At 34.0% G+C, this 23,998-nt stretch overlaps 2 protein-coding genes across 8 annotated transcripts; one reads left to right on the top strand and one right to left on the bottom strand.

The window, feature by feature from the left end:
* Nucleotides 1-212: 212 nt before the first annotated feature.
* Woc (zinc finger protein without children) lies at nucleotides 213-7,775 on the bottom strand. Of its 4 annotated transcripts, none has more exons than XM_083081837.1 (12): nucleotides 7,403-7,775; nucleotides 4,241-6,935; nucleotides 3,803-4,156; nucleotides 2,885-3,714; nucleotides 2,542-2,717; nucleotides 2,136-2,374; nucleotides 1,864-2,050; nucleotides 1,610-1,735; nucleotides 1,383-1,504; nucleotides 1,139-1,286; nucleotides 959-1,058; nucleotides 213-857 (listed from the first exon to the last, which is right to left on the bottom strand). In XM_083081837.1, the coding sequence occupies exons 2-12, from the start codon at nucleotides 6,902-6,904 to the stop codon at nucleotides 683-685; spliced, it is 5,121 nt and encodes a 1,706-aa protein (XP_082937963.1). In that variant the 5' UTR covers nucleotides 6,905-6,935; nucleotides 7,403-7,775; the 3' UTR covers nucleotides 213-682. The 4 variants fall into 4 exon arrangements, with proteins under 4 accessions (XP_082937963.1, XP_082937954.1, XP_082937936.1 ...); XM_083081828.1 differs by having other exon boundaries at nucleotides 959-1,055; nucleotides 2,542-2,765; nucleotides 7,403-7,774; XM_083081810.1 differs by having other exon boundaries at nucleotides 2,542-2,765; nucleotides 7,403-7,773.
* Nucleotides 7,776-8,713: 938 nt separating this feature from the next.
* Nucleotides 8,714-23,998, top strand: LOC145961579 (putative E3 ubiquitin-protein ligase makorin-1). 4 transcript variants are annotated; one of them, XM_083081921.1, is made up of 8 exons: nucleotides 8,714-8,836; nucleotides 8,985-9,789; nucleotides 10,089-10,367; nucleotides 10,540-10,870; nucleotides 11,288-11,610; nucleotides 11,703-11,862; nucleotides 20,253-20,398; nucleotides 21,791-23,978. In XM_083081921.1, exons 2-8 carry the CDS (start codon nucleotides 9,755-9,757, stop codon nucleotides 21,876-21,878), a joined length of 1,362 nt encoding a protein of 453 aa, XP_082938047.1. In that variant the 5' UTR covers nucleotides 8,714-8,836; nucleotides 8,985-9,754; the 3' UTR covers nucleotides 21,879-23,978. The 4 variants fall into 4 exon arrangements, with proteins under 4 accessions (XP_082938047.1, XP_082938077.1, XP_082938068.1 ...); XM_083081932.1 differs by lacking the exon at nucleotides 8,714-8,836 and having other exon boundaries at nucleotides 9,762-9,900; nucleotides 21,791-23,998; XM_083081951.1 differs by lacking the exons at nucleotides 8,714-8,836; nucleotides 20,253-20,398 and having other exon boundaries at nucleotides 8,883-9,789; nucleotides 21,791-23,972.

A 23,998-nucleotide genomic window follows, 5' to 3' on the forward strand; every position in this document is an offset into this window, starting at 1 on the left:
TTTAAAAAAAAGATCAAGATTTCATAAAATTTTTAACAATTGTTATATTTTGTTATATATCACATATAAACGAAGAAAATAAAATATAGAATTAAACAAATATATATCAAAACAGAATATAAATTAATTCTTTGATAATTTCAGTATCTAAACTGAATAGTCATAGTTAAATATAATGATATGTATTAACATAATATTTGTAATCTTAGATATTTTTTATGGCCAATAAATTTTTTTTTATTAGGAAGTGAAAAATATACAATAGAAACTGGAAAACTCATTTAATCCTACATTTCTATATTGTATCATTTTTGTTCTATTTTTATCATTTTTTACCATATTTTTTAACACTTTGAATGGTCTTATACATTGATCCGCGTGCTTGTGTTTTAATGGACAAAGCTAAAACATTTCATCATATAGACTAGCGTATTACTTTTTAAAAAAATTTATAAAAACCAAGCACACAGATCTCAATTCTAGATAATCTTTCTGTTAAGTTGTACCAAACCTCAGAGTTTATCTTTATGATTAAATGAATAATACAGTGTAAAAACATTGTAGACCCCAGAATTAAGCTCAAACTTTAAGGTGGCAGTCAAAGTGTTAAAATATCTAATTGTATTTCTTGCTTTCTTAAATCACTGTTTAACAATACAAGAGATCAATGTAATATATAAAATTAACTTGTTAATAAAGCTACATTAATTTCTTTAACCATTTTAATACGATATAACATTTTGATGAGGTGTTCCTTTGCAAGGGGCGATGTTGAATACCATACTGGACTATCTGGTACACAACTGCGTTCTGGTAATAAGTAGAAGACATCATTTCGTGTCTTAACACTTTCAGGACTGAAATATTTCAAGTGCAAAATACATACAATATATCATTAAATTCGATGCAATAAATTAAGTGACATTTTACTTTGTTCACTCATAATATACAAACGTACCATTTTGATAAATAAAATTCATATAACTTAACAGGACATCTCAATGGATTTTCTTCATTTTCTTGTTGCTCATAAACCTTCTTTTTTCTTGAATTAGCTTCTTTAAGGAAGTTATAGGTAAATAAATTAACATATTACATATACTAATAGAAAATTTTTATAAAATGGATTGAAACTAACCAAGAGCTGATTGCGGTGGATAAAATCTAAGAAGGACATTCCTTGAATTAGGAACTTTTCCTGCCATTGCTGTAGGTTGAGCAGCTGGGTTACGTTTCCAATGTTTCATAATATGAGAAAAGGAAAGCTGCATATGTTCTTCCACTGTCTGAAAAGATTCAAAAATTTAAAGAGAATATTTATTGAACAAACTATTGTTGGTAATTAGTTATATAATTTTTATTAGCTATATTATTAAACTTACCACAAGATTAAAATGTTTTGTGTTAAAAAACATAAGTGTGCTTAATAAAACGTGTGGAGAATGAGCACCTAATTGCTTGCATTCCCATAAATGTTCTTCCTCCACTCTAGTCACTATATATTCTGTAAAATAAAAATAACACAGCATTTGTAAAGAAAAATAACTTGACAAAAATGAACTTGACAAAAATGAAAAATTTATAATCGCTACGAATATGATACACTCACGTGCTTCATTATATAATGCAGAGAACTTTTTCGCTATTTCGTTTAAACAGTCTGTAAATTTCTCATAATATGAGTCTGTGAATATATTATCAATTCGGTTATTTTCAAACAGGTACTGCTGTATTCCTAAAACAAATTTATGGAAGAAACGTTTGAGGTTAAAACAAAACTTACAAAAGAAATATATCTACATCAATATTAAAACTTTTACATTGATAAAATAAAAATATTATAAGGTAGAAAATTTTTTTTACCCAAGCAAAGATAATATATTGTATCAGGAGCATACTCTGCACCGTTCGGCTTTCTTACTTCCTTCACAAAAAGACATAATGAATAATTTAATTCATCCGCGGTAAGTTGTAAAAGATCTGTCTTGAATAACTTTATTTTCCTCGTTGGCGTAATCTGTTTTTCTAATTCGGTATTCTTTCCAATTACCTACAGTTTAAAAAAATTCAATTTATATCATACATATAGTTCCTCATATTCTGCTAAATTATATATGTAAACGAAAATTACGAACCCATTGTCTCCATGCATTTACGCCAAATGTATATTTTAACGCCATATTTGCGTCAGGTTTTTCCATTGGTTCCATAATACGCGGCTGCGGAGGCGGCTGTGGTTCCGGTGGTGGCATTAATGGCATGTCATTCGTACCAGAGACGCGTCTCATTCGTTTGGCCGGTGTTGATCGTGGTTTATATGGCATTACACGTTTTCTTCCTCTAGAGGCGGCCATTAGTCGTTCTGATGATTGCACTATATAAAAATACATTATTAGAAATAATTCTATATTTTATTTCCCATGTATTTTTCTTCAAGAAAAGTAATCACGCTTATCATTATGGTTTATACTTGATAATAATAGATAATAAATACATACACATATAATTATTAATAATATGTAGGTATATATGTCTGATTACCATCATTATCCACAGCGTTCTCTGGCTGAGGCGGTGCTTGCGTAGCTGTAATCGTATTCGGTGTCAAAGCAGCTTCCAAATCGACTGCCGGCTCGTCTATTTCTCCTGTTGCCATTTTTAATGCCATTTGCAACATGTCATCCCCAAACGCGTTATTGGAATCAACCGCTTCCGGACTGAAACCATCACTATGTAAATTGTCTTGATCAGCTGTGTCACCTTCCCTAAACAAAAATATGTACTTTTGGTGTGTGAGACAAACAGAATACAATGACACTTATAGTACACAATTTAAAAATATTTTTGGATTTAAATCTATATAAATACCTTTTCTTTTTCTTACCTATCATCCACCGAGTCTGAATCACTGTCGTTAGTCTTCTTTTCAGTAGCTACCATCTCCGCCATCATAAGGAGTTCGGCTTCATATGGATCGGCCGGTATTTTTTCTTGTATTCTTTTAATATCTTTCATAATTCCTTGAGCGCTATTTCTCGTAGTAGGTATGAATAAGGGAACGGGAATGGGCAGTGGAAAAGGCATTGGAACTGGAAAGGGCATACTGTACATGTGCATCGGAAACGGAACGTAAATTGGTACTGGTATTGGTACAATCACTTGTTGAACTTTCTCTGTCGTCTGTGTCCATTTTGTGCAAGGGTGAGGACGCACAGAAACTCCTTTCGTATGTACTAAAGGTTTGCATTGAGTCGTTTTGTTCTGAATCTTCACTGGACTAGGTGGTCTAGTAATGACTTGCTGCTTATAAATGATTTGCGCCGATTGATTCGGTATCGCGTTCGTAGGTATGACCATGTTATTTTGTTGCGAGTTTGGGCTTGCTTGTCCATTTCCTATCGCGGCTAAACTTGTTACTGAAGAGATGACTGGCATAGTCTTTTTACTTTGTAATTCACTGGACTTTTGAACGATCTGATTTGCGCTTTTTTGTGATAACGTGGTTCTTTTGGGCACGCCTGTAGGTACGGGATCGTCACTCGACGGTATAGTTATGGGGGATTTAGTATATTGCGCTTGAAAATTCATTACACAATTATATGAACAAAAGTTACGTATTGTCGCATCCGACATTGTGAGATGATAATGTGCTAAGGAATATTCTTTACAAAAATCACAGTTAATTCGTTTCGCAGATACTGCATTAATAGAAACCTGCAAAAAATTAGAAAATTTTATATTTTGCGTTAAATATTCCACATAAATTAATTAAATATTATTGTACATAGCAAACACAATATACCTGATAAAGTGTCAAACAATTTAAGCTGCACATCATCAGAGTCTGCCCTGTTTTTAGTTCCTTTTTAATCATATCAAAGTTATATTTTTTTACTTTGCACCAATTACAAGGAACTATTTTCCTATTTGTTATGATAAATATATTTAAGCATGTCTTATTACAAAACGTATGGGGCTCATTATCATAAAATACAATAAAATGTTGCTTATTTGGTAACTCGAAAAATTTCTTGCAAGTGGAACATTGCTCAGGTTTGACTTGTTTCACAAACTTAAATGCAGCAAAACAGGGCTCGCTACATATAGCTACCGGAGTACTATTATATATCTGAACTTCGCAATGTACAAGCTTTTCCTACAAGAAAAAAAATGTCATTGTATTTAAAAGTTGTTTGTAAAATACATTTAAAATATTTAAAAATCTAGATACTGTACATACCTCTTGACAGACGCTACATGACTTTTTTTCTGTAGTTGGAGGTTCTGAAGAATTCAATTTCGAATATTTTTCCATACAATCCTGAGTGCAAAAATCTTTAAATTGTCCTTTCTCCCCGACTGGTGCGAGAAAACCGTCTGTGCTAAAACTTATGTCTTTCTGACAATAACTACACACTTTCAAACCTTTTTTAAATTCCTCCAAACATGTTGAACAACAAAATTGTCTTACATCGCATCCAAATCTCACACAATATTTGCCTAAACTTACAGCTTGAACAGCACCGTTACAATTCTTACAATAACTTCCATATTTCCTTTGAAACTTTCCTAAACATTCCTCATTACAAAATTCCATGGTTTCCCAAGAAAGATTTCGTTCGTCATTTGCTTCTATAATTAGTAAACAAGATGCGCAACGTTTTTCTCGTTTAGAGGTAGCTCCTTGGCTTGGTATGTCTACTGTTTTATTATTTACTGCTTTAAACAATGCCTTGCATGTTTTTGAGCATACATGATAGTTTTCTGTACCAATCTTCACTCGAATTTTACATGCTCTTTCTTCGCCGCATTGCTTACATGTTTCTTTAGTAGTAATTTCTTCTACTTCTGAACTCTTTGACTCATCGTCAATATTAATAATGTCTGTTGTTGCAGTTTGTACTTCTACCGTTGATTCGTTTTGAGTAGCCACTGTACTATCTTCACTACTATTTTTATTTTCTGTAACTGCTGTCTTAGGTTCATCCTTGCTTGAAGCATCTTTGTCAAGTTCAGAATTAGATTTATTACATTTTTGTACTGTTTCATCATCTTTAGCATCTTTTTCAAGCACAGATTCATTTTGTTCATTGTCTATTGTTTTACTTGATTTATTCGGTATTATTACTTTCATACTATCTGGGATAATACATAATTCGTCATCCTGTCCTGGTAATACATCAGTTTGTTCCTCATCTGTTTCCATTGGTGTAATTTCTTCAATAGCTTTTTTAGACTGTTCAACTTGTTTATCAGGTGATTTTGTAGATGATGTACTTTCTGTTCCCATTTCAGATATATTTGTATCTGGAAGATCAATGTCCATTGCTGCATTTTCAACAGAATCAGTAGTTTGTACATTATTTGATTCTTCAACAGTATTATCCACAGCTTTATTAACATCGGTATCTTTTGGGTCATTTGATGTGCAATCAACATTAAGTTTATCATTATTAGAATCATTGTTTCTAGCATTTACTGCATCCTGTAAATTATCACCTTGCTCATATAAGTTTTTAAAACTAATCTCATCCTCGGCAAGATTATCATTTTCCACTGGTTCGATATTTTCAGAAGTAAGATTATCACCGCCAAATGGATCTTCGGCATCTATAGATTGACCTTCAATTTGCGAATCGTCGTGCTTGTCGTGAGAAAATTGTACAAACTCTGTATTTTCAGGTTCAATGTTCTTCTCAGATAGATCTTTATCAAGATTTTCTAAATTACTATCTGAAGATTCTGATTCTACCTTTTTTGACAGATTAACATCCTTTTGAGATATTTGCAAATCATCTGTAATACTTGATTCATCTGGAATATCACAATCTTCAGGTTTGTCTTTAAATAATGTTTCATTTACACTAGTCAATTTTGCACAGTCATTTTCTGTATTATCTGATATATTACATGAATCTTCAAGGTTTAATGGATGTTCTGTGTTACATTTTTCTGTCAAATTGAGTGTACTTAGCTCTGTTGTTTCCTTGTCTACATTAACAGATTCACTTTCTTTACAAGAACTTTCAACTACAATATTTTCTTTGATTTTTACATTCTCAGTATTCTTTTCAGATAATAACACCTCAACTCCTATGTTACCATCTTTTTCAATAGTTTGTAAAGCAGAATCATCTATATTTATATTTAATGGAGTTATATCTTTTTCAGAAACTGTTACTTCTTTATTTATTTCATTATGCACTTCTGCAATATTAGCTATATCTTCATTAGCTATATTTGATAGAGTTGCATCGTTTTCAAAAGTTATCATAGTTGCTTCTTTATTTGTTTCACTATGCACTTCTGCAATATCTTCATTAGCTATATTTGATAGAGCTGCATCGTTTTCCAAAGTTATCGTAGTTGCTTCTTTATTTGTTTCACTATGCATTATTGCAATATCTTCATTAGCTATATTTGATAGAGTTGCATCATTTTCAAAAGCTATCGTAGTTGCTTCTTTATTTGTTTCACTATGCACTACTGCAATATCTTCATTAGCTATATTTGATAGAGTTGCATCATTTTCAAAAGCTATCGTAGTTACTTCTTTATTTGTTTCACTATGCACTTTTGCAATATCTTCATTAGCTATATTTGATGGAGTTGCAGCATCTTTTTCAGAAACTATTGCAGTTATTTCTTTATTTGTTTCAGTATGCACTTCTGTAGTATTTTCATCAGTTATATTTGATGAAATTATATCTTTTTCAAAAGCTATTGTAATTGTTTCTTTATTTGTTTCATTATACACCTCTGTATCCTCATTGGATGGTAGTTTATCAGATCCTTTATCTTCTTTCTCAATATAGGTTTTATCGTTACTTTTAGAGTTGCTTATAGCTTCCGATTGAGATACATCAGTCTTGTCTGCAGATACTGAACTGTCTTTGGAATCCATTTTTATTTACACTAGTTTATTTCTTGTGTACCTAAAAATATAACATAATAAACCCCGATAATAATAAAGAAATACTTTTATTATTTATTGTATATAAGAGGCATTTTTTCATATTAATTCATATTTAAATTTATAATAAAAAATGGTAGTTTAATGAGGTATAAAAATACAAGATAAATATTTAAAAAATTACTGAAAATTTCAGTGTAGAAACACTTTGATAATTCGCATACGGTAATATTCTGTATTGAAGAACATAAACGTAAATATTAAGATACAAGTATTCACGGTAAATTCTTGAATAAAATTGTTTATGATAAAAGTGAACGATAGAGTGAGTGGCAGGAGAGAAAGCTTCGAGCAACGAAGTATTTTAATGCAAAATGGCGTATAAAAAAAATACTTCGTACACAAGCAAACTATACATCAACAGCTTGTCATACGCGAGTAACATGTAGGTTAGAAAAAGATCCGCTCGTATCGCCATGTTTTCTCTACCTGTTAATCAGTCGTCCAGACGTTGACTTTAAATATCAATGAGACGAAGCGCTGAAAACACGCCATGTATATACGAATCTACGAGTAATATTACGTTCATTCGGGAAAAAAACGTATGCTGCTCGCGAAAATAGCGACAGATGCGATGTCGACGACTCGCGCGACTCGTTCGAAACTGAGCGACGCGATTATCGAAGTCTAATGACGCGCTGATGAACGCCGGTTTTCGTTGCGCGCGCGATACCTTGGTCCTTTCACGGGACGTTTATTCGGGGAAATTGGCGTCTATCAGAGCTGGACTCGTGTAAACACGGTATGACACAGTTGAAGCGCAACAATCGTAACGCAAACTGTTTTACGCTATAATAAAAAAAAACTTCTTATACCATGATACAATAAGACAGATATAACATTTCCATGGATGCAGTGAGTAGCAGAGCATTTTGACCAATCGGAAATAATCCCAAATGTTCAAAATGAATGTGGCTGCAAATATTGGTCCATATTCTGAATCCTCTTTTATCGATAAAAGTGCTTCTAAAAGTGGCTTATAGCCAATCAAAAGGCTTATAAGCCACTTTTAGAGGCACTTTTATCGTTAAAAGAGGATTCAGAATATGGATCATTATATGTATGTATATAATTAATGAAATATTTTATATTTACTTAAAGCACTTATTTTTAATTAAAAAAATATTTCAAATTATATAACGTTGATGTGAATTAAGAATTTTCTGGTAATGACATATAGAGAATATAAATAATAGAATATGATTTTTTATATCGCATACAGTATATATAATTCGAAAGAAAAAAATTCGACGCTCTCGCAGGAAGTGTTGCCACTAGCTTACTATTTTTATGTTAACGTTTTTTTCCTTTTCGCTATATTTAAGGCACGTTCGAAAATCCTACTCATGGGGGAGCGCTTATTATATAATTGGTCAATCAGAATAAAAAGAGCAAAGATTTCTTTGGCTGATATTCATTTCGTTTTTATTTCAAGACCGTCTTAAATAATGTCTTAAAATGCTAATGCTCCGTTTTTAACATCTTAAGATTGATGAATATCGGCCTTTAAGGGTCGTCTACAATGGCCGTAGCATAAGGTTGTAAGGCCGTAGTCGTAAGAAATTGACCAATCACAGTTGATTATTCTCTTGAACTTCAACTGGGATTGGTCAATTTCTTATGACTACGGCCTTACAACCTTATGCTACGGCCATTGTAGACGACCCTTTATTCTGATTCATCAATCCAATACTCTACCTCACGAGTAGAATTTCTGAACGCACTCTTGTGCATGGATCGTTCGAAATAAATATGTATATAACTTCATGGCATTTTTGCCACAAAGATCGATGGATTATTTTACAGATCAATATTTTTGCAATTTCTTCAGAAGAGCCGATAACGGTTGACAGTACTGCCCAGGTGAGTTTGTCCAGCTTTTACCTTGTTGGGCGATACACTTGGCGCGTCAACAAACGAACTCGGTCGAGTTCAATGACCGCGCATACAATACCAAGTATTCCCGTGTCCCGGGTATCGTGCACGTCTCATGCCTGACAATCTGTTTTAGAATTACGAAAATTACGAAAGTGCGACAAAAGAATCTTGCGCGATTAAGAAAAAATACAGTGCTATCGCGCGTCACAAGAAAATCGACAATCAGATTGTAAAGGTTCTTGATGAAGGCTCGTTATTCATCATCGTTAACCATCACATGGAAGATTGAGAACGCTCCGAAAAAAATTTCGTGGTGGACGAGGATAGAGCAATGAATAAATGTTGAAAATCGAAAGAGAGTAACGACATGGAGTAGCGAAAGGAACGATTCTGCGATTCGATAGAATCAGAGACGATAGACACGTCACGACAGAGAAGAGGAGGAAGTGGCGTGTTCGGCAATAATCGCGAACGGTTGCAAATTCATATTGGAACGAAACTCGGGCGCAAAGTGGCGGTGACAAGTGTTGCACGAGCGTTGGAGAGAGCGAGCGGATAAGGACAGATACGCGCGCGCGCGCGCGCGCGTGAACTCGTGCTCGTGTATGACATATACATCGCGCATCTCCTCGAGGTACGTTTATTGCGCGGCGCGACTGGAGCGTGTTCTCTTTATCGGGCCAGGGGTGTGTGTTTTTTTTTGCGGTTTGCACGTCGCTCGTCCCCGGCTTGTCCGTAAAGGTCGCCCTCGTGATTTCGAAGCCGGAACGACGTTCTCGAAGGCGCGTATCCTTCTCTCTCGCTCTCCCTACGGCGAACGCTCGCACGGCTCATCATATCATCCAAGGAACGACGCGTCGTCGATCATCATTGCGACCGTTACGACGGAGGAGGAGCGAGAAAATGGCCGACAATTGGACACAGAGCGTTGTTTGCCGGTAAGAAGTTGTGCCAGACGTTACGCCCTGCAAGTTCCGCTAGCGAGATTTTACGCGAAAGCCGTTATCTCACGTATGAGTATCGAGCTTCGCGTGGATAGAGATGGAGAGGTTAGCAACAAGCACATTGCGGACTCGTAGCAATGTACGAATACAATAATATAAATATTGACGCTTGGCGAATATGTCCATCTATACATCCTTGTGAATCTCTTGATGATTTCAAACACACAATATTCTTACCCACGAATTTTTCTTCCGTATCTTTCACACGACAATAATCGCATTTTCAATTTCAGATATTTCAAGAATGGTGCTTGCCGTGAGGGAAACAACTGTCGGTATCGCCATGCGCAAGTGACTAGAAACGATGCAAATATCAATGAGACAGTGACAACTCCGACTAATAGTCCTGGCTATATTGTCACTTGTCGATTCTTCAAACAAGGCATATGTAAATTTGGTAATCAATGTCGTTTTAGCCATAGTACAGGTACTGCGGATAATGAAGTCGCGCAAACTAATGCGATAGAAAATTCTGCCTCGGGTCAGCACACAGCAAACTCTTTGAAACATAAGTAAGTTTAAATACATTGTATAATAATAATTGTAACTCCTTATTTTGTAATAGCTTTTGTAATAATTATGATGCACATTTGTTTATGTATATATTTATAATAATGTATATTTTTCATTGTAATATATTTTTTCAACTAGATTATTTTTATGATATCTTATTGTTTGTTACAGAAAAGCTGATAAACGTACTGCTGAAGATTGGGTAAAAGCACCTGAGTTTGTACCTACAGCTGTGTCTCCGGTTGCTGGGTCATCTTCTACAGATGTAACATCTGCGTCAGGAACATCTATGAGTACATCAAAGCCAGTTTCATATGCTCAAGCTGTTAATCCATCTGGTCAAGCTTCGAGCCCCTCTTTAGAACCTTTGTGTCCATATGCAGAAGCAACTGGAATCTGTAGAAACTTAAATTGCACATATCTTCACGGTGACATTTGTGAATTATGCAGCCGCGCTGTCCTTTACCCACACAATGAAGAATTGAGGAAGAAACATACAAATGTAAGCCCTATTTATTATTAGATTTATGTTAAATTTGTTTAAACTATGCTATACATTTCCAAACTAGAAAGTGGAGAGTAAAAACATATTATATGACTATTAAATTTCTTTGTTTCAAACCTATAACACAATATTTCTTAATGAAATTGACACACACAAAATGTGCTCCATAATAATTATTAAATGATTTTCTTATTTCCAATTTCATTTAAAAAATAAAAGAGTCACTCTCTTCTGCTTTATTGAGACAATTATATTTTATCTGTTCCTTATAAAGTACCTCAATAATTTTAAAAAGGATTTTATTATTCAACTGCTTAAAAAAATAACATTTCATAACACTTTCTATGGATTATTATATATATTGGATATTTTGTGAATAAGAAAAATGATTGATGTTTTGTTATTTACACACAGGCATGTGTAAAACAGCACGAAGCAGATATGGAGTTATCTTTTGCTATTCAACGCAGCAAAGAAAAATCCTGTGGCGTTTGTTTCGAAACAATAATGGAAAAGTCATCGCGAGAACAGAGGTTCGGTATATTGCCGAATTGCAATCACTGTTTCTGTCTAACTTGCATCAGAAAGTGGCGTCAAGCTAAACAATTCGACAATAAAATCATAAGGGCATGCCCAGAATGTCGTATTCCCTCGGACTTTGTTTGTCCTAGTATGTACTGGGTGGACACGAAAGAAGAAAAGGAAAAGTTGATAAGAGATTATAAAGGCGCTTTGAGGTAAAAAATGATCGCGATCAATCATAATCTGTCTCTACCTCAATTATCTTGTTGCAGTTGTGTTTTCTAACATTTTGTTTTATTTCTTATAGTACCAAAGACTGCAAGTACTTCAATAAAGGTCGTGGCAAGTGTCCGTTTGGTAATAAATGTTTCTATCTTCACGCACTTCCCGATGGGACTAAGAAAGATGTGGGCCCACCTGTTCGACAGAGGCGCAATACTGCCGACGCCGATATCGACATCTTGCACGTAAGTGTGGCTATCTTATTGTTTGCAAAAGTATATTTATTTTCATTGCGTTGCATTTAAAAACGTCGACAAACGAGTTATTCATGTTGTAAAATGTCATGGGGAGGGAGCAAGCGATATAATATTTTAAATCAAATGGTCGAGCTACATCCATGTAATTTATATTGCATTCTGGTATGAATAGAACATGACAATACGGCTTTGCCGTTTACTATTTACAGCAACTGATCTTATGGGATTTCCTCGATGAAAGGGACGATCGTTGGATGTATCTCGATTTAGAAGATATCCCTTTCTTCTCAGATTCCGACGATTCCGATTGGTCCGATTATGAGCTGTCGTTCGATTAAACAAGTAAAACTATTCGATCGACGCGAAACTGCCTTGATATCGCTATTATCATTGTTCTGTTGCTACATCGGTACCCACTTCCTTTAACATTTACGCGCGGCTTTAGCAACTAAGAAAATTATTAGATAATTAGCAAATAATTTGAATGAATATATAATTCGAAGACGTTCTAGCGCTACGTAGAAGAAAAAAAGAGAAAAAGAGAAAAAATGTGCGCACTTTCTTAAAATGATAATTTATATATAAGAAATGTATAGTCGTGGTGTTTAAATAGTTGAAATATTTCTTCTGTTTTATTTAATAGATAATATCTATAAATTTTATTTCTATGTAAATCAAAAGTGATGGTAATAGTTATTAAAAGTTATTAAAATATAATATCTACTTGCTACAAAGGAATAAGTGAAGATTTTAAAATATATAAAATAATAGTTTAATAACTATTACCCCCTTTAATTGTTTTATGTAGAAATAATGTCTTTTAGAAATTATCCGCGAAAGAAATATCTCGATTATTTTAATGGCGATTTTGCACTTGTCTATAGACAATTATGAGATCAACAATTTCGCGGTGCATAGTCGAAAAAATAAAAAAATAAAATGAAAGGGAAATAACATGAATACTAGTGAAGATTTCGCTAGATATTCATTTTGGAATCATCTTCTTTGTGTGTCTTGACCAATGCTCTACTAACTGATGGTTATTCTAGCAACTATTATTAATTCAGTGGTCCAAATTTCATCAAAGAATAGTCTATATATCGGTATTTTTCCGACGTCCTATTTCTCGTAGAGTAATATTGTTAATTTCTTTTTCTATACTCGCGCGCGCGCGATACTACTTATTATTGTTAAAATATTCCATAATGCATGATTTGGAACACATTAAATCGAATCATAGAATAAGTGAGTCAATAAATAATCGGAATTTTAGTGATTGTGCTCATATCGAATGTCTTCATATAAAATTATCTGCTTTTGTTTAGTAAGATATAGATCAGAAGTATATGGTCAGGTATATTTCAAAATAGTATGATTCAAATTTTTTTTTTCGAAGGCTCCTCTTTGGTTAATGTAACTTAGATTGCTCTGTGAGTTAGATTAGATTTACTCTGTTGTAATTTCGATAAACATTTGTCATTTATAATGATGCTAATGATCATAATATGTACTTAATCAATATATAAAAATTTTTGAAAACGTGTGCTAATACTGGATTTAAACAATACTTTGAGAAATGCAAATTACTGTATTCAATTTTACTGGATTTTATTTGAATTTATAACATATATATCCATATGTAGGGCATGGTTCTCGTGATTGCAATATAACTTTGCGTTTAAATAAAGGATAAATTTTGTCGTATTTATAGGTATAATTCTGATATAGTCAATGGTATCAACCAAATGTGCATTACATTCAATAATAATAAACTTTTTTCATACTAACACAATTGTTACAAAGTAATATTGCAGTTACAGAACATTCTATTTAATTATTACTCGTCGAAGGCTCACAACACTACTATTCGCATGTAAAAATAGGAAAACTGGACAACGATTTATTACTTGTGTGTGATCAGTGTGCATTGTTAGTTCAATTTATCAATAGTTCATATCGAAGGTACGATTTACAAAAAATCGTCCTACCTCTTGCTATGGCTCTGCGAATCTTTAATACATTTCTTTAAATTATTACAATTGTATAGCGTTATATCCGTGAATAATAGATATTCCTCTAAGACCTCTGAGAGCAAGTGTGCAAAGTGAATGTGATATATATGTAAGGGTGATATGCGAGCGCATCAATGTGCGACATTTGTGTGCGTGTGTACGAATGGAAGTAAGTACGAATATAAAAATATTTGCGAGAAAGAGACGGGCTACCGTAGCATATATGGGATAAATAACAAATGTAATAAAGAGATCGCTTTTCGTGGAGTACGCATTTGTAGATTCAAGATTTAAGGAGACAATTAGGGAAATACGCACGACGGAGTTGGACCCACGACATAGAGCCATGCTGGGAGAAAATATCATCGTCGCGCGGTCGTTTTTACATTTTATCAACTTACTAATAATAGTAACACATGTTCCAAAAGCCGTTTTTTCAACATAAAACCATGATAATTACGCTTTGAAGGGCATAGATCTCTCTTGCATGAAACGGCTAAAATTGTCGAAATGGTATGTACGAAGAAAAAATACACAAAAAATACAATATTCACATTTTTAGCATTGAATATATTTTGTGAGATATTATTTTATAATTTTGTATTATATGATCTATCGGCAATATGTTTGACAAATAATATCGTGTTCTAAACAGTTCCTGCTCGCATTGACAACCCAATTCATATATCACTCTAAGGAGAAGTGACCAGTTTTTACAGCAGAGAGCCAGTACTGCCTTTCAAAAGCTATGTGATTATAGAGTAATATATATATCGTTCATCATATAAAAGTCAGTTTCTTAATCCGCCTCAATAAAGCGTTTTATCGAATCGAACTTTCACTATGCTGAATATCGTTTACATTTCCTATAGAATTTCTATGCTGTTAATTTTATCGATAATTGTTAGTATAAAACGGGCTTATATTGTTATTGGTAATGTTTATATAGAGCTTTCTATGATATACGCTGTGCGTTTTCGAGCGACTATTTTTGGAACCACTTTCTTTAAACAATCATCAATTCCTCGATGTGAAAAAAATAAAAATATATAAACGTTTTGGGCGACTTTGGATTGTGATAGATAGTAGAATTTAAATCATTAAGTTGAGTCCTTGGCTTACTGAGGATGATTTGAATTTGGTTTTGAAAATTAATGGAAAATTCACGATGGAAATTTCTACATTTTTAACGACATTAGTATCGTTACATATTATATACATCGTTGTAGGCAGAAAGTTAAATTGACTGCGTTAATCGTTGCACGAATTTGTTATCGTCACTGCCATTTTTATCTATCTCGACATAAACGTACTACCATTTACTACAGTGTCATGTTCTAAATGCGTGCAACGCGAAGGAGATATGTAAAATTAGGAGTTGATGTTTAAAATCATTCAACGAAATTCAACGCAGTTCACTTTAACTTTAGCGATAAGTTTTTGGAGTTAATTTTGGAATTTACTCTCCCTTTCTCTCTCTCGCATACATAGTACATAACAATTTAAAAGTCAATATTCTGTGTGTGATTTGTGTTGTAATAACCCGAAGAATATAAATAATACCAAATTATTGTTTCATCTGGATTATTGTGACAGGATAGTGAATGGTAAAATGATAATATGGTTATATAATATTCTTAATATTTCAATCTCATTCTCAGGATAATTTTCTTAAGCTAGTTTAGAAATCGTAGAATTTATAAAGCAATCGCGTCATATGTTTCTGCGTATAGAAATCAATTGCCAAAATTCTCCCGCAAAAGTATGCATTAATGTCAATTAATCATACTAAATGTACCTGCATTGAATACCGTATTGCGTACTGATGAGTATTATTTTTTCCTTCAACAACTCGAATATGCTTCATAGATTGCAATGTTATTTATCATTTGTATATCTCACTAAGTGAGATTGTGAATATCTCGAATAAGCCTTTCTTTTTCTTTTTTTTAGCTTATATAGTATATGTATGATTCTCTTTAGAGTAATATTGTATCGAATATATCATTTTATTTTTATTTTATTTTCTAGTATATTATATATATATATATTTATTTTTATTATGTATGTTGAACGAATGTTTTGTCGTGTGCTGAAAATGCTCGAAGAGTTTTTGCGAAATAGAAAAAAAATTGTATAATTGTATAAGTTTTAGAATCGGTAATTCTTGTTGATATATTTTTCAAAAATTTCTGTACGTAATTAATTCTTATATTTTTGTAATTTATCATGTCGCAAATTTGCTTACATTACAATAAAGGCTCCGTTAAACGGATTGTAACATTAAAATGAAAATCTTGTTTGCTAAGTAGAATTTTACCATGAAAGAGTAAAATCAATGTGGAAAACATCTTTATGTCACAGCTTGCCTCTTATGTCTTTAATAGATTATGAATATTTTTTTAATAGCAATAAATCTACAGATTAAATTAAAAAAACTGTATTTTCACTACATGAAGCATAAATTGCGAACTTATCTGCATTTTCTATTAATCTTTTTTATTTAAAAAATTGCAAATTGATTATATCAATTAATAATAGCACAAGAGTTCCCTTTTTCCCCTTAATTTTTCTCATTTTTTTATTTTTCTCGATAAATAAAATTGTGTGGAACTGTTCGCGTTTGCTTTTGCAGTGTATCAGCGCGTGTCAGGCAGAAAAAATATATTGCAGTCCGAATGTGTTCAGTAGTTTTTCAATGCCTAGTTAAAATGTGCACACATTCGTTAAAACTTCTTTCGAGATGTCTAACATAAACACAAGCTATTCGATTAAGCACAAAGTATACGATTGCGATCAGTATCGTATTGCGCTTGTAAAATGCACAATAAAGATCTGTCGTAACGGATCATAAAACATAACAAATGTGTTGTTGATAAAATACGCAAGTGTATTGCTCGTGATAGATATAAAAATAATTGTTTCTTACACATTGGATATATTACAAATTTGGGGAGATGCATTCTTATATAGAGAGGTGTTAATTAAGCAATTTACATATTGTATTGCATATAGGAGATTTTCAGCGTGTTTTTCGTGTATCAAGAAGTATACGAAAAGCATGTGAGCACTGATAAAAAAAAGTAAAAAAAACTTCGTTGCGCAACCCACTGGATATTTAAATCATTGATTTAACGTTTAAACTCCTCTTTTCTCTTATCGAGGGTCCGCCGTCAATTTCGCGTGTCCCTTCTCTTTTAACGAAATAGAATTATTATTATTAATAATAAAAAGTCTATATATAACATTGTTAAAAATTATATACAATCCGTTTATTTCCCAAATTGGATCAATCTCTGATGTGTTTTCCGATACTTCTTTCACTGTAACTCAATACAAATTGTCCAATTGTCAGCAATTGTAACGTTGTTATATCGTCGTTGTATAATTGATGAGCTTCTCTAATTAATGTATAAATAAGACAGAGATAATGTAGCCATTGTCCTGTTTGTTTTAAGCGGTAAAAAAATCAGTAATCATCATTAGTGGATTGTATATTCATTAGAGTCTGGTGCCGAGGATAAAGCGATCCTATCTTTAATTTCATTTCTTATGATGATATATTTTTGTTATTGGATATGTAGATTAATAAAATTTCGAACAGTAAGTCTGGAAGAAGACAGGAGTCAGATGTTTTATATCCTTCTTCTATTGTCCTTTTAATTCCCCAGTTATTGCGGCGTGTTAACAAACTTTTCGAAAAATTATTTTGAGATATTTATTTTAAGATATACATGCATTATATATGTCTTCATTTTTTACATTTATTCTACTCTATTATTATGTGCTGACTCTAATAAGAATTATTAAAAATTGTTAATTTCTTGTAAATGAACAATGATTTATATTAATTTGCTTGCTTCCATCTCGCAAATTAAGAGAATCGCGATTATCTAAGCTATAATACTGACAAAATATACAAATTTACATTTTTATCATGTTATTAAAAGACATCTTTCCTTTTTAAAAAAATGTTGCGTTTCCTTTATTGTGTGTTTTATCAATATAATTATTAACAATGTGATTTTTTATGTTATCGACAAATCTGAATCTCGCAACATTTAGTTTAAAATATGATCACAGATGGCGGTTATGGTATATTTCATATATTCGCGCTTTATGTATAGTTTCTAGATCGAAACAATTATTTATGTGTGTATTATTTGTGTGTGTGTGTGTGTGTGTATGTATGTGCGTGTGTGCAAGCATTATAAAATAGAGTAACTCGATATCGATCCAACAAAATTACACTTTACGAGAATGTGAAAATTGTAAGTTCTCTGATAATTGGAATTTCAGGATCGCATATTTGAAGGTGTGAAAGCAAAAATACGTAATATTTATGCGTTTAAAAATTTAGACATTACACTGTCAAATAATATAACAAATTATAATAAATTTTTTCAAATTTAAATAATAATGGCTCGTGTGTGTGTGTGTGTGTGTATGTGCATGTATGTGTATGTATACACATACATATTATAAACATTAGCCATGATTCTTTATTTATATTATAATGGCTAAATTTTTAAATGCATAAATATCATCTATTTTTTCTCTCATACCTTCAAATATGCAATCCTGAAATTCCAATTACTGATATATATGTATGTAGGTACATGCAAAACAGAGCGATGAAAATAACACGTCACAGATACGACAAACACGAGGAAGAGATTTTCCTCGCGAGGCAGTAGAACGAAAAGCTAGAATGCGTGAGTACCTTGTTTGGTATCGGCAACTTTGAATTATATGTTTTCTACGCTGCGCAAACAGCTTTAAAGTGTTTAGCGCATAAAAATTTCTTATCAGAATCGCAAATATTGCTTGACGAATAAACGTGTGTATCGGAGCATAAAATATTTTCTTCCGTTTGTCTCTCTTTATGTAAAATATATTCTTTTCGTTTTACTATCGCAAAGTATAATTTGAATTAATCGACAAGTAACAAATTCAATGCTAACAACTGTTGGTTAATTGTAAAATTGTAATGTGTAATTTTACACGTACACGTGAGGTAACTTTTTCAAACTATTTTATCATTTTAGGAAAATCATCATTTTAATCGAATATCGTAAAAGTATTATTGAACTTTCAATATATGGCTCATTCACTATTTTTGCACTTTTAAAAGCTTTATCCAAGCTTACTCTACGTGGTGATCATTGTGTTACATACGCACATATTTTGAACGCATAGGTAAATTAGAGATATCTGTTTGTATTGTTTGAATATTTCTACTGAAAAAATATCGAAAAAATATTCCAAAACTTCGGTGAGATATGTTCGGAAAATCGAGTATCCTAATAAATTAGAAATAAATTGGAAACATTAGCTATATTTGAATCGAAAATTGGAGGAAAAGTCCGATTGACGGAGACAGCACGGGCGAGACAACGAGATGCATTTTTGCGGGACACCTGGAATCGGATTTGTCCAATTGGCGGAAGCGGAATTTCGCGGCAAGGCGCGGTACAGCAACGATGTTTACGTCGCTCGATTGTGCGAGACGGCGCGACTTTGTCGTGGGGGGATGGTCAAGCTCTCGCGAATTCGCGACGGTTAACTAGAACAGGAAGTTAATCCCGACGAGCACGGCGAGAATTAGCATATAAATTCGCCGAAATATATACATATAGTCGAGCGATATACGCGACTATCGCGGGGATCGCTTTGAGATCGCAAGAACGCACGTGTCTCCTCTTTGCGGTCTCGAATCACCGTCTCCTCTTTGTGTCTCGGTGTTTCTACGTATGTTTGGACGGAATATCAACGACACATATTACATATTTCTACAAATTATCCCCGTCTGATCTCTCTAATTATCGTCGCGGCCACAAATATTTTACATTCGTATTGCACGCTATTGTATGCGTATAATCAGGAAATATGATTATAACTCGCAGTGCGAGTCATAAAATAACATATTATCAATTGGGTTTATTTAACAACAGAATATGTTTCTACGGAAAGCTCCGCGATAAAACTCTGTTTCGAGATTTTGTCACGTTATTGTCGAATTATGTTCGATTTTACAGAATTTCAATTAAATTTGGAACAGATAGAACGATAAAAAATATTATTATAACTACAATCAATATTACACAACCATACAATATTACACAATTAAATTGCGATCGATCCAAATCGTTGAAATTATTGAAATGTAATGTATTTATATTGAAATCTATACAGCAGATGGCTAAAACCAATTGAAAATCGAATATACGGTTCAAATCCCGTTGTTGCGCTTATCTGTGGTATTGTTCGTCATATACACGCGCGCAAATTTTAATAGTAAAAAGCTATTTGCGCTTTTGCATTAATGTCACTCGTCTCAATTTAGCGTTCGAAATGTCGTTGCAGCGCGTGTTATGGCTCTTGATGTTCTGGACGATGGTTGTCCTGGAGTTCTTGCGGTACGCGTGGATTCGCACGACCGGATTATTTATCTACGGTCCCCAAGAGCGACGTGCGACGACAACGGTCGACGAACCTAATTACGAGCGAAGGTAGGTTCGCGGGTTAGACTAGAAGTCTAATTAAATGGTCGCCCGCGTGTGTGTTTACGCTACTTTCAGAAACCGTGGACGGCAGCGGGAAAAAAATCGCGCGACATGCACCGACATTACGGAAGGTGTTTGCTCGGATTCGCGCTCATACGAAATGCGTTTCGAGGTATAAGCCGGTAGCTTAAAGCGCGGTAAAATGTGCGCTGGTTAAATTTCCCGTGAAAACTGGGATGTCACGGAAGTTACGTACGTAAAGAGAGGCCGCACTGTCCTTGTACCATTTCGAACCGTTGTTTCTTTCGCGCTTATATGTGTATTAGAGAATTGCAGTGATTATTCTCCTAAAAGAAAATTTATAGCAAGCTAACTCCCTCGACTTTGCGTAAAATTATACTTAATGCGCGCTGCATTTTTCTTGTCGCTATCATGCGAAGCTATTGAAATTATAATTTTTTTTTTTCACATCGCGCAGAGTTTCTTTCCCTTCCGAGAGATTTAATCTCTCTTTAACCGAAATCGGTTTGGATTAATTCGAATTTAATTTGAGTAAATTACACGTTTAATTTACGATCGTTTGAAATATTTAAGAGCACGGAATATTTATTCTTTTCTCTCGTAGAAGATCGCGAGCTAGAATTTCTGTAAAAATGCGGGAAGTAAATTCGGACAGTAGTGGGTTAATGGGAAAAATCTCAGACTCCGGACGTAAAGAAAACCGAGGTGGAGGAGGGACGGGGGATTAGGTCGAATAGAGCCAAGTAGAGAAGAGAAAAGGAAAACTGCAGGCGGGGAATATAAAATCGGTTTCTCTGTGTCGAGTCTATCCAGGATTTCTAAATTGCCTCTGTTTGTTTCGCAAGCAAAGAAGCGCTGCCGTGCATCAAAATGGTCGATTGGCGCGCCGATAGCCGATGTCTAATATATCGAGGAAAACCTCTCTCAGGTTGATCGTGACCCATCGACTCGATGTTGATTCACCGCGTTTTCGAGCTGAAAGCTCTTTCAGCCGATCGACAGGAAAGATCAAAACAAAAGAGAAAAACAGGACAAGAATAAAGAATATTAGCGATAAAGGGTCGAACGTTATCGCGCTTATTTGCTCGCGATCTGCGTGCCAGATAAATTATACTTAATATATTCTTCAAAATTATTATAATTATATAATAACGACATTTGACAAATAATATTTTATCAATTTATGTTGGAGAAATAGATCTACTTTTCACAATATACGAGAAATATGATAATCATTGGAGCATTTATTTTAATATATTTTAAAAGAGAGATATATGTTTTTAATACGATCAATTATTTTTTATTTGTTATCGAAAATGTTAGATTATCGTACTTATTGAGACATATGATTATAATCGGTTATATTTTTCTCTGTAGTTTCAGATTGCAGACAGATACACGTAATAGGCAACGCGCACGTTTAAACGTCAATTCGCATCACTCTAGCGACATCGCATCGCCATAAAATTGCTGCGAAATCCGTTTTTCAATTATATCAAAAAAAAAACTTTTACTTTGTGCTATCGTTAATAATGACGAATCTCAGGAATATCGAGAAGAAATAACACGCGATCGGATATTGATATCATCGCATAATGAGTTGCACGATTGTTAACACGCATGAACGGTAATAAGCGAATATTTGCAATGATATACGAATCGCAATCGAAGAATCGAAGAAGTCAACAATCGCCATTATGCGTCGCAGGCAGTTACCATCTAGACGTATCGAAATCGCTCCGTTTTTCGTAGTTTCACCGGTAAAGAGATTGCGGTTGAAAGCGAATGTCGCGCGGAAGGATTGATCGCGATTACCGTAAACTAATCACATATTTTTATAATATCTGTAATATTAAAAAAAGAAAAATCCTCGTCGCGAACGATGCGATGCAGAATACAGTCAGAGCTGCCTATTTTTCATCACATCGCGCGATAGTATTAGATAAATAAATTATAATAAATATATTGTTTCTCGATCATGCGTCTCAAGAACGTATTTTAAATGATAAATTACGATTTTTTCTTTTTTTCGAGACTGTGCCTCGGGACAGCGCGTCCTTCCTCAGTTTTCGATATCAGCCCAATACAGAAAATTGAATGAGGGCGCACTTAGGGCGCATCGGTGCGCGCTAAGTGCATCCAACCGAAATTCGCCGTAAGATTTCCGAGTCAAGTTGGCAAGGCGTACACCGGATCGCAATCGAACGATACTTCACGCGATAAGCGCCATTTCGCGTCGCGAGTCGTCAGCGTCGGAACGTGATGAAATCGCTCCGCGTATTTCTCGCCACTTTATCAGCGGGGAGTGACTTGCGGCTGAAAGCGACTGTCACAAGAGTAGTCGATCGCGATACCGTGCGCCAAATTATCGTAAATCACATATTTTTAATATTTGTAACAATATTCGAGAATCTCTGTGAAACGATGCGATGCCGAGTACAGTAGTCGGCTGTCTATTCGCATTACATCGCGTAACAGTATGTATAAAAGTAATATATTAAGTAACGAATATATTGTTTCGATCATAAAAGCGAATTCGAGATTGGATGCACGCCGAGAACGCGTCACAAAGCCCGTCCTTTCTCAATTTTCAATACTAATCGCGAATACGGAAAGCCGAGGGAGAGCGCGCCAAGTGCATCCAACCGAATCCCCCAAAAGATTTCCATGAAGATGACGTCACGCGTGGATCGCGATCCACAACAAACTTCACGCGATACCGCCATTTTGCGCCGCCAGTTGCAGCGTCGAGACGTGGGCGCTTGTCAATCGCTTCGCGTATTTTTTTTTTTTTTTGCGATTTTAGTCCGATAAATAGTGACAGAAGAACGTCGGCAGATTCGATTGCGACACCGTGTATGCTGGATTATTGTAAGTGATCGCATCTTCTCTCAATTTTGTAACATGATATTCGAAAATCTCCGAAAACGATACAAAGAACGATCAAGGTCGCGACTTCTACTTCGCGTTGCATCGCATTAAAGTAAAGATGGCGACTCTCGTTGCATGTATATCGCAGTGGAACGATATTTCACGCGACAGCCGCTATTTTGTGCCGCGAGTCGTTTGCGAGACGTGACCGGTATATTTTTCGATCATTTTATCTCGTGACTCGCGAGCGAAGAGTTTTGTCGAGTCATAACATCGCGCGTGCTTTTAATATTCGGTAATGATGTTCTTTGTCGATGATGCACCGCAGCTTTCACTTACGAAAGGCGATCCGCGGAAGCAATTTTCAATGATACCACAACGTTAAGATTAACTCGTTTAATAATCTCTTGACACGGTAATTCTTAGTATTGTTACATCAAAAAATATTTGTAGCCAGTATTTTTTTATTATACATTATATTTATAAGTGGCAAAAAATCTAATCTAAGTACAAGTAACAGCAAAAAAAACCATCTATAATTAACACAAAATACTTTTATGATACGCGAAAAGATTTCTTTTTTTTGAAATTACAAAATAAAAAAAATAGGATACACTATAATATTCTCTACGATATTAATAAGTTAGATATATGTATTTCTTTTGAGCGATTCGAATTTATCATTTTCATATTAATTAGCATAAAGTAAGATGA

This window comes from Camponotus vicinus, unplaced genomic scaffold (assembly GCF_025532165.1).
Source record: "Camponotus vicinus isolate PSW18456_S1 unplaced genomic scaffold, iyCamVici1.0 SCAF_1, whole genome shotgun sequence".
Taxonomy (NCBI): Eukaryota; Metazoa; Arthropoda; class Insecta; order Hymenoptera; family Formicidae; genus Camponotus; species Camponotus vicinus.

Bases quoted from the DNA above. Each gene is read 5' to 3' on its own strand.
- LOC145961579 (XM_083081921.1), top strand. From the start codon at position 9,755: ATGGCCGACAATTGGACACAGAGCGTTGTTTGCCG. The intron at 9,790-10,088 runs GTAAGAAGTTGT...TTTCAATTTCAG, and splicing joins ACACAGAGCGTTGTTTGCCG to ATATTTCAAGAATGGTGCTT. The intron at 20,399-21,790 runs GTAGGTTCGCGG...TTTTCTCTGTAG, and splicing joins GAACCTAATTACGAGCGAAG to TTTCAGATTGCAGACAGATA.
- Woc (XM_083081810.1), bottom strand. From the start codon at position 6,904: ATGGATTCCAAAGACAGTTCAGTATCTGCAGACAAGACTGATGTATCT. The intron at 4,157-4,240 runs GTATGTACAGTA...TTTTTCTTGTAG, and splicing joins CATGTAGCGTCTGTCAAGAG to GAAAAGCTTGTACATTGCGA. The intron at 858-958 runs GTACGTTTGTAT...GAAATATTTCAG, and splicing joins GAATTTTATTTATCAAAATG to TCCTGAAAGTGTTAAGACAC.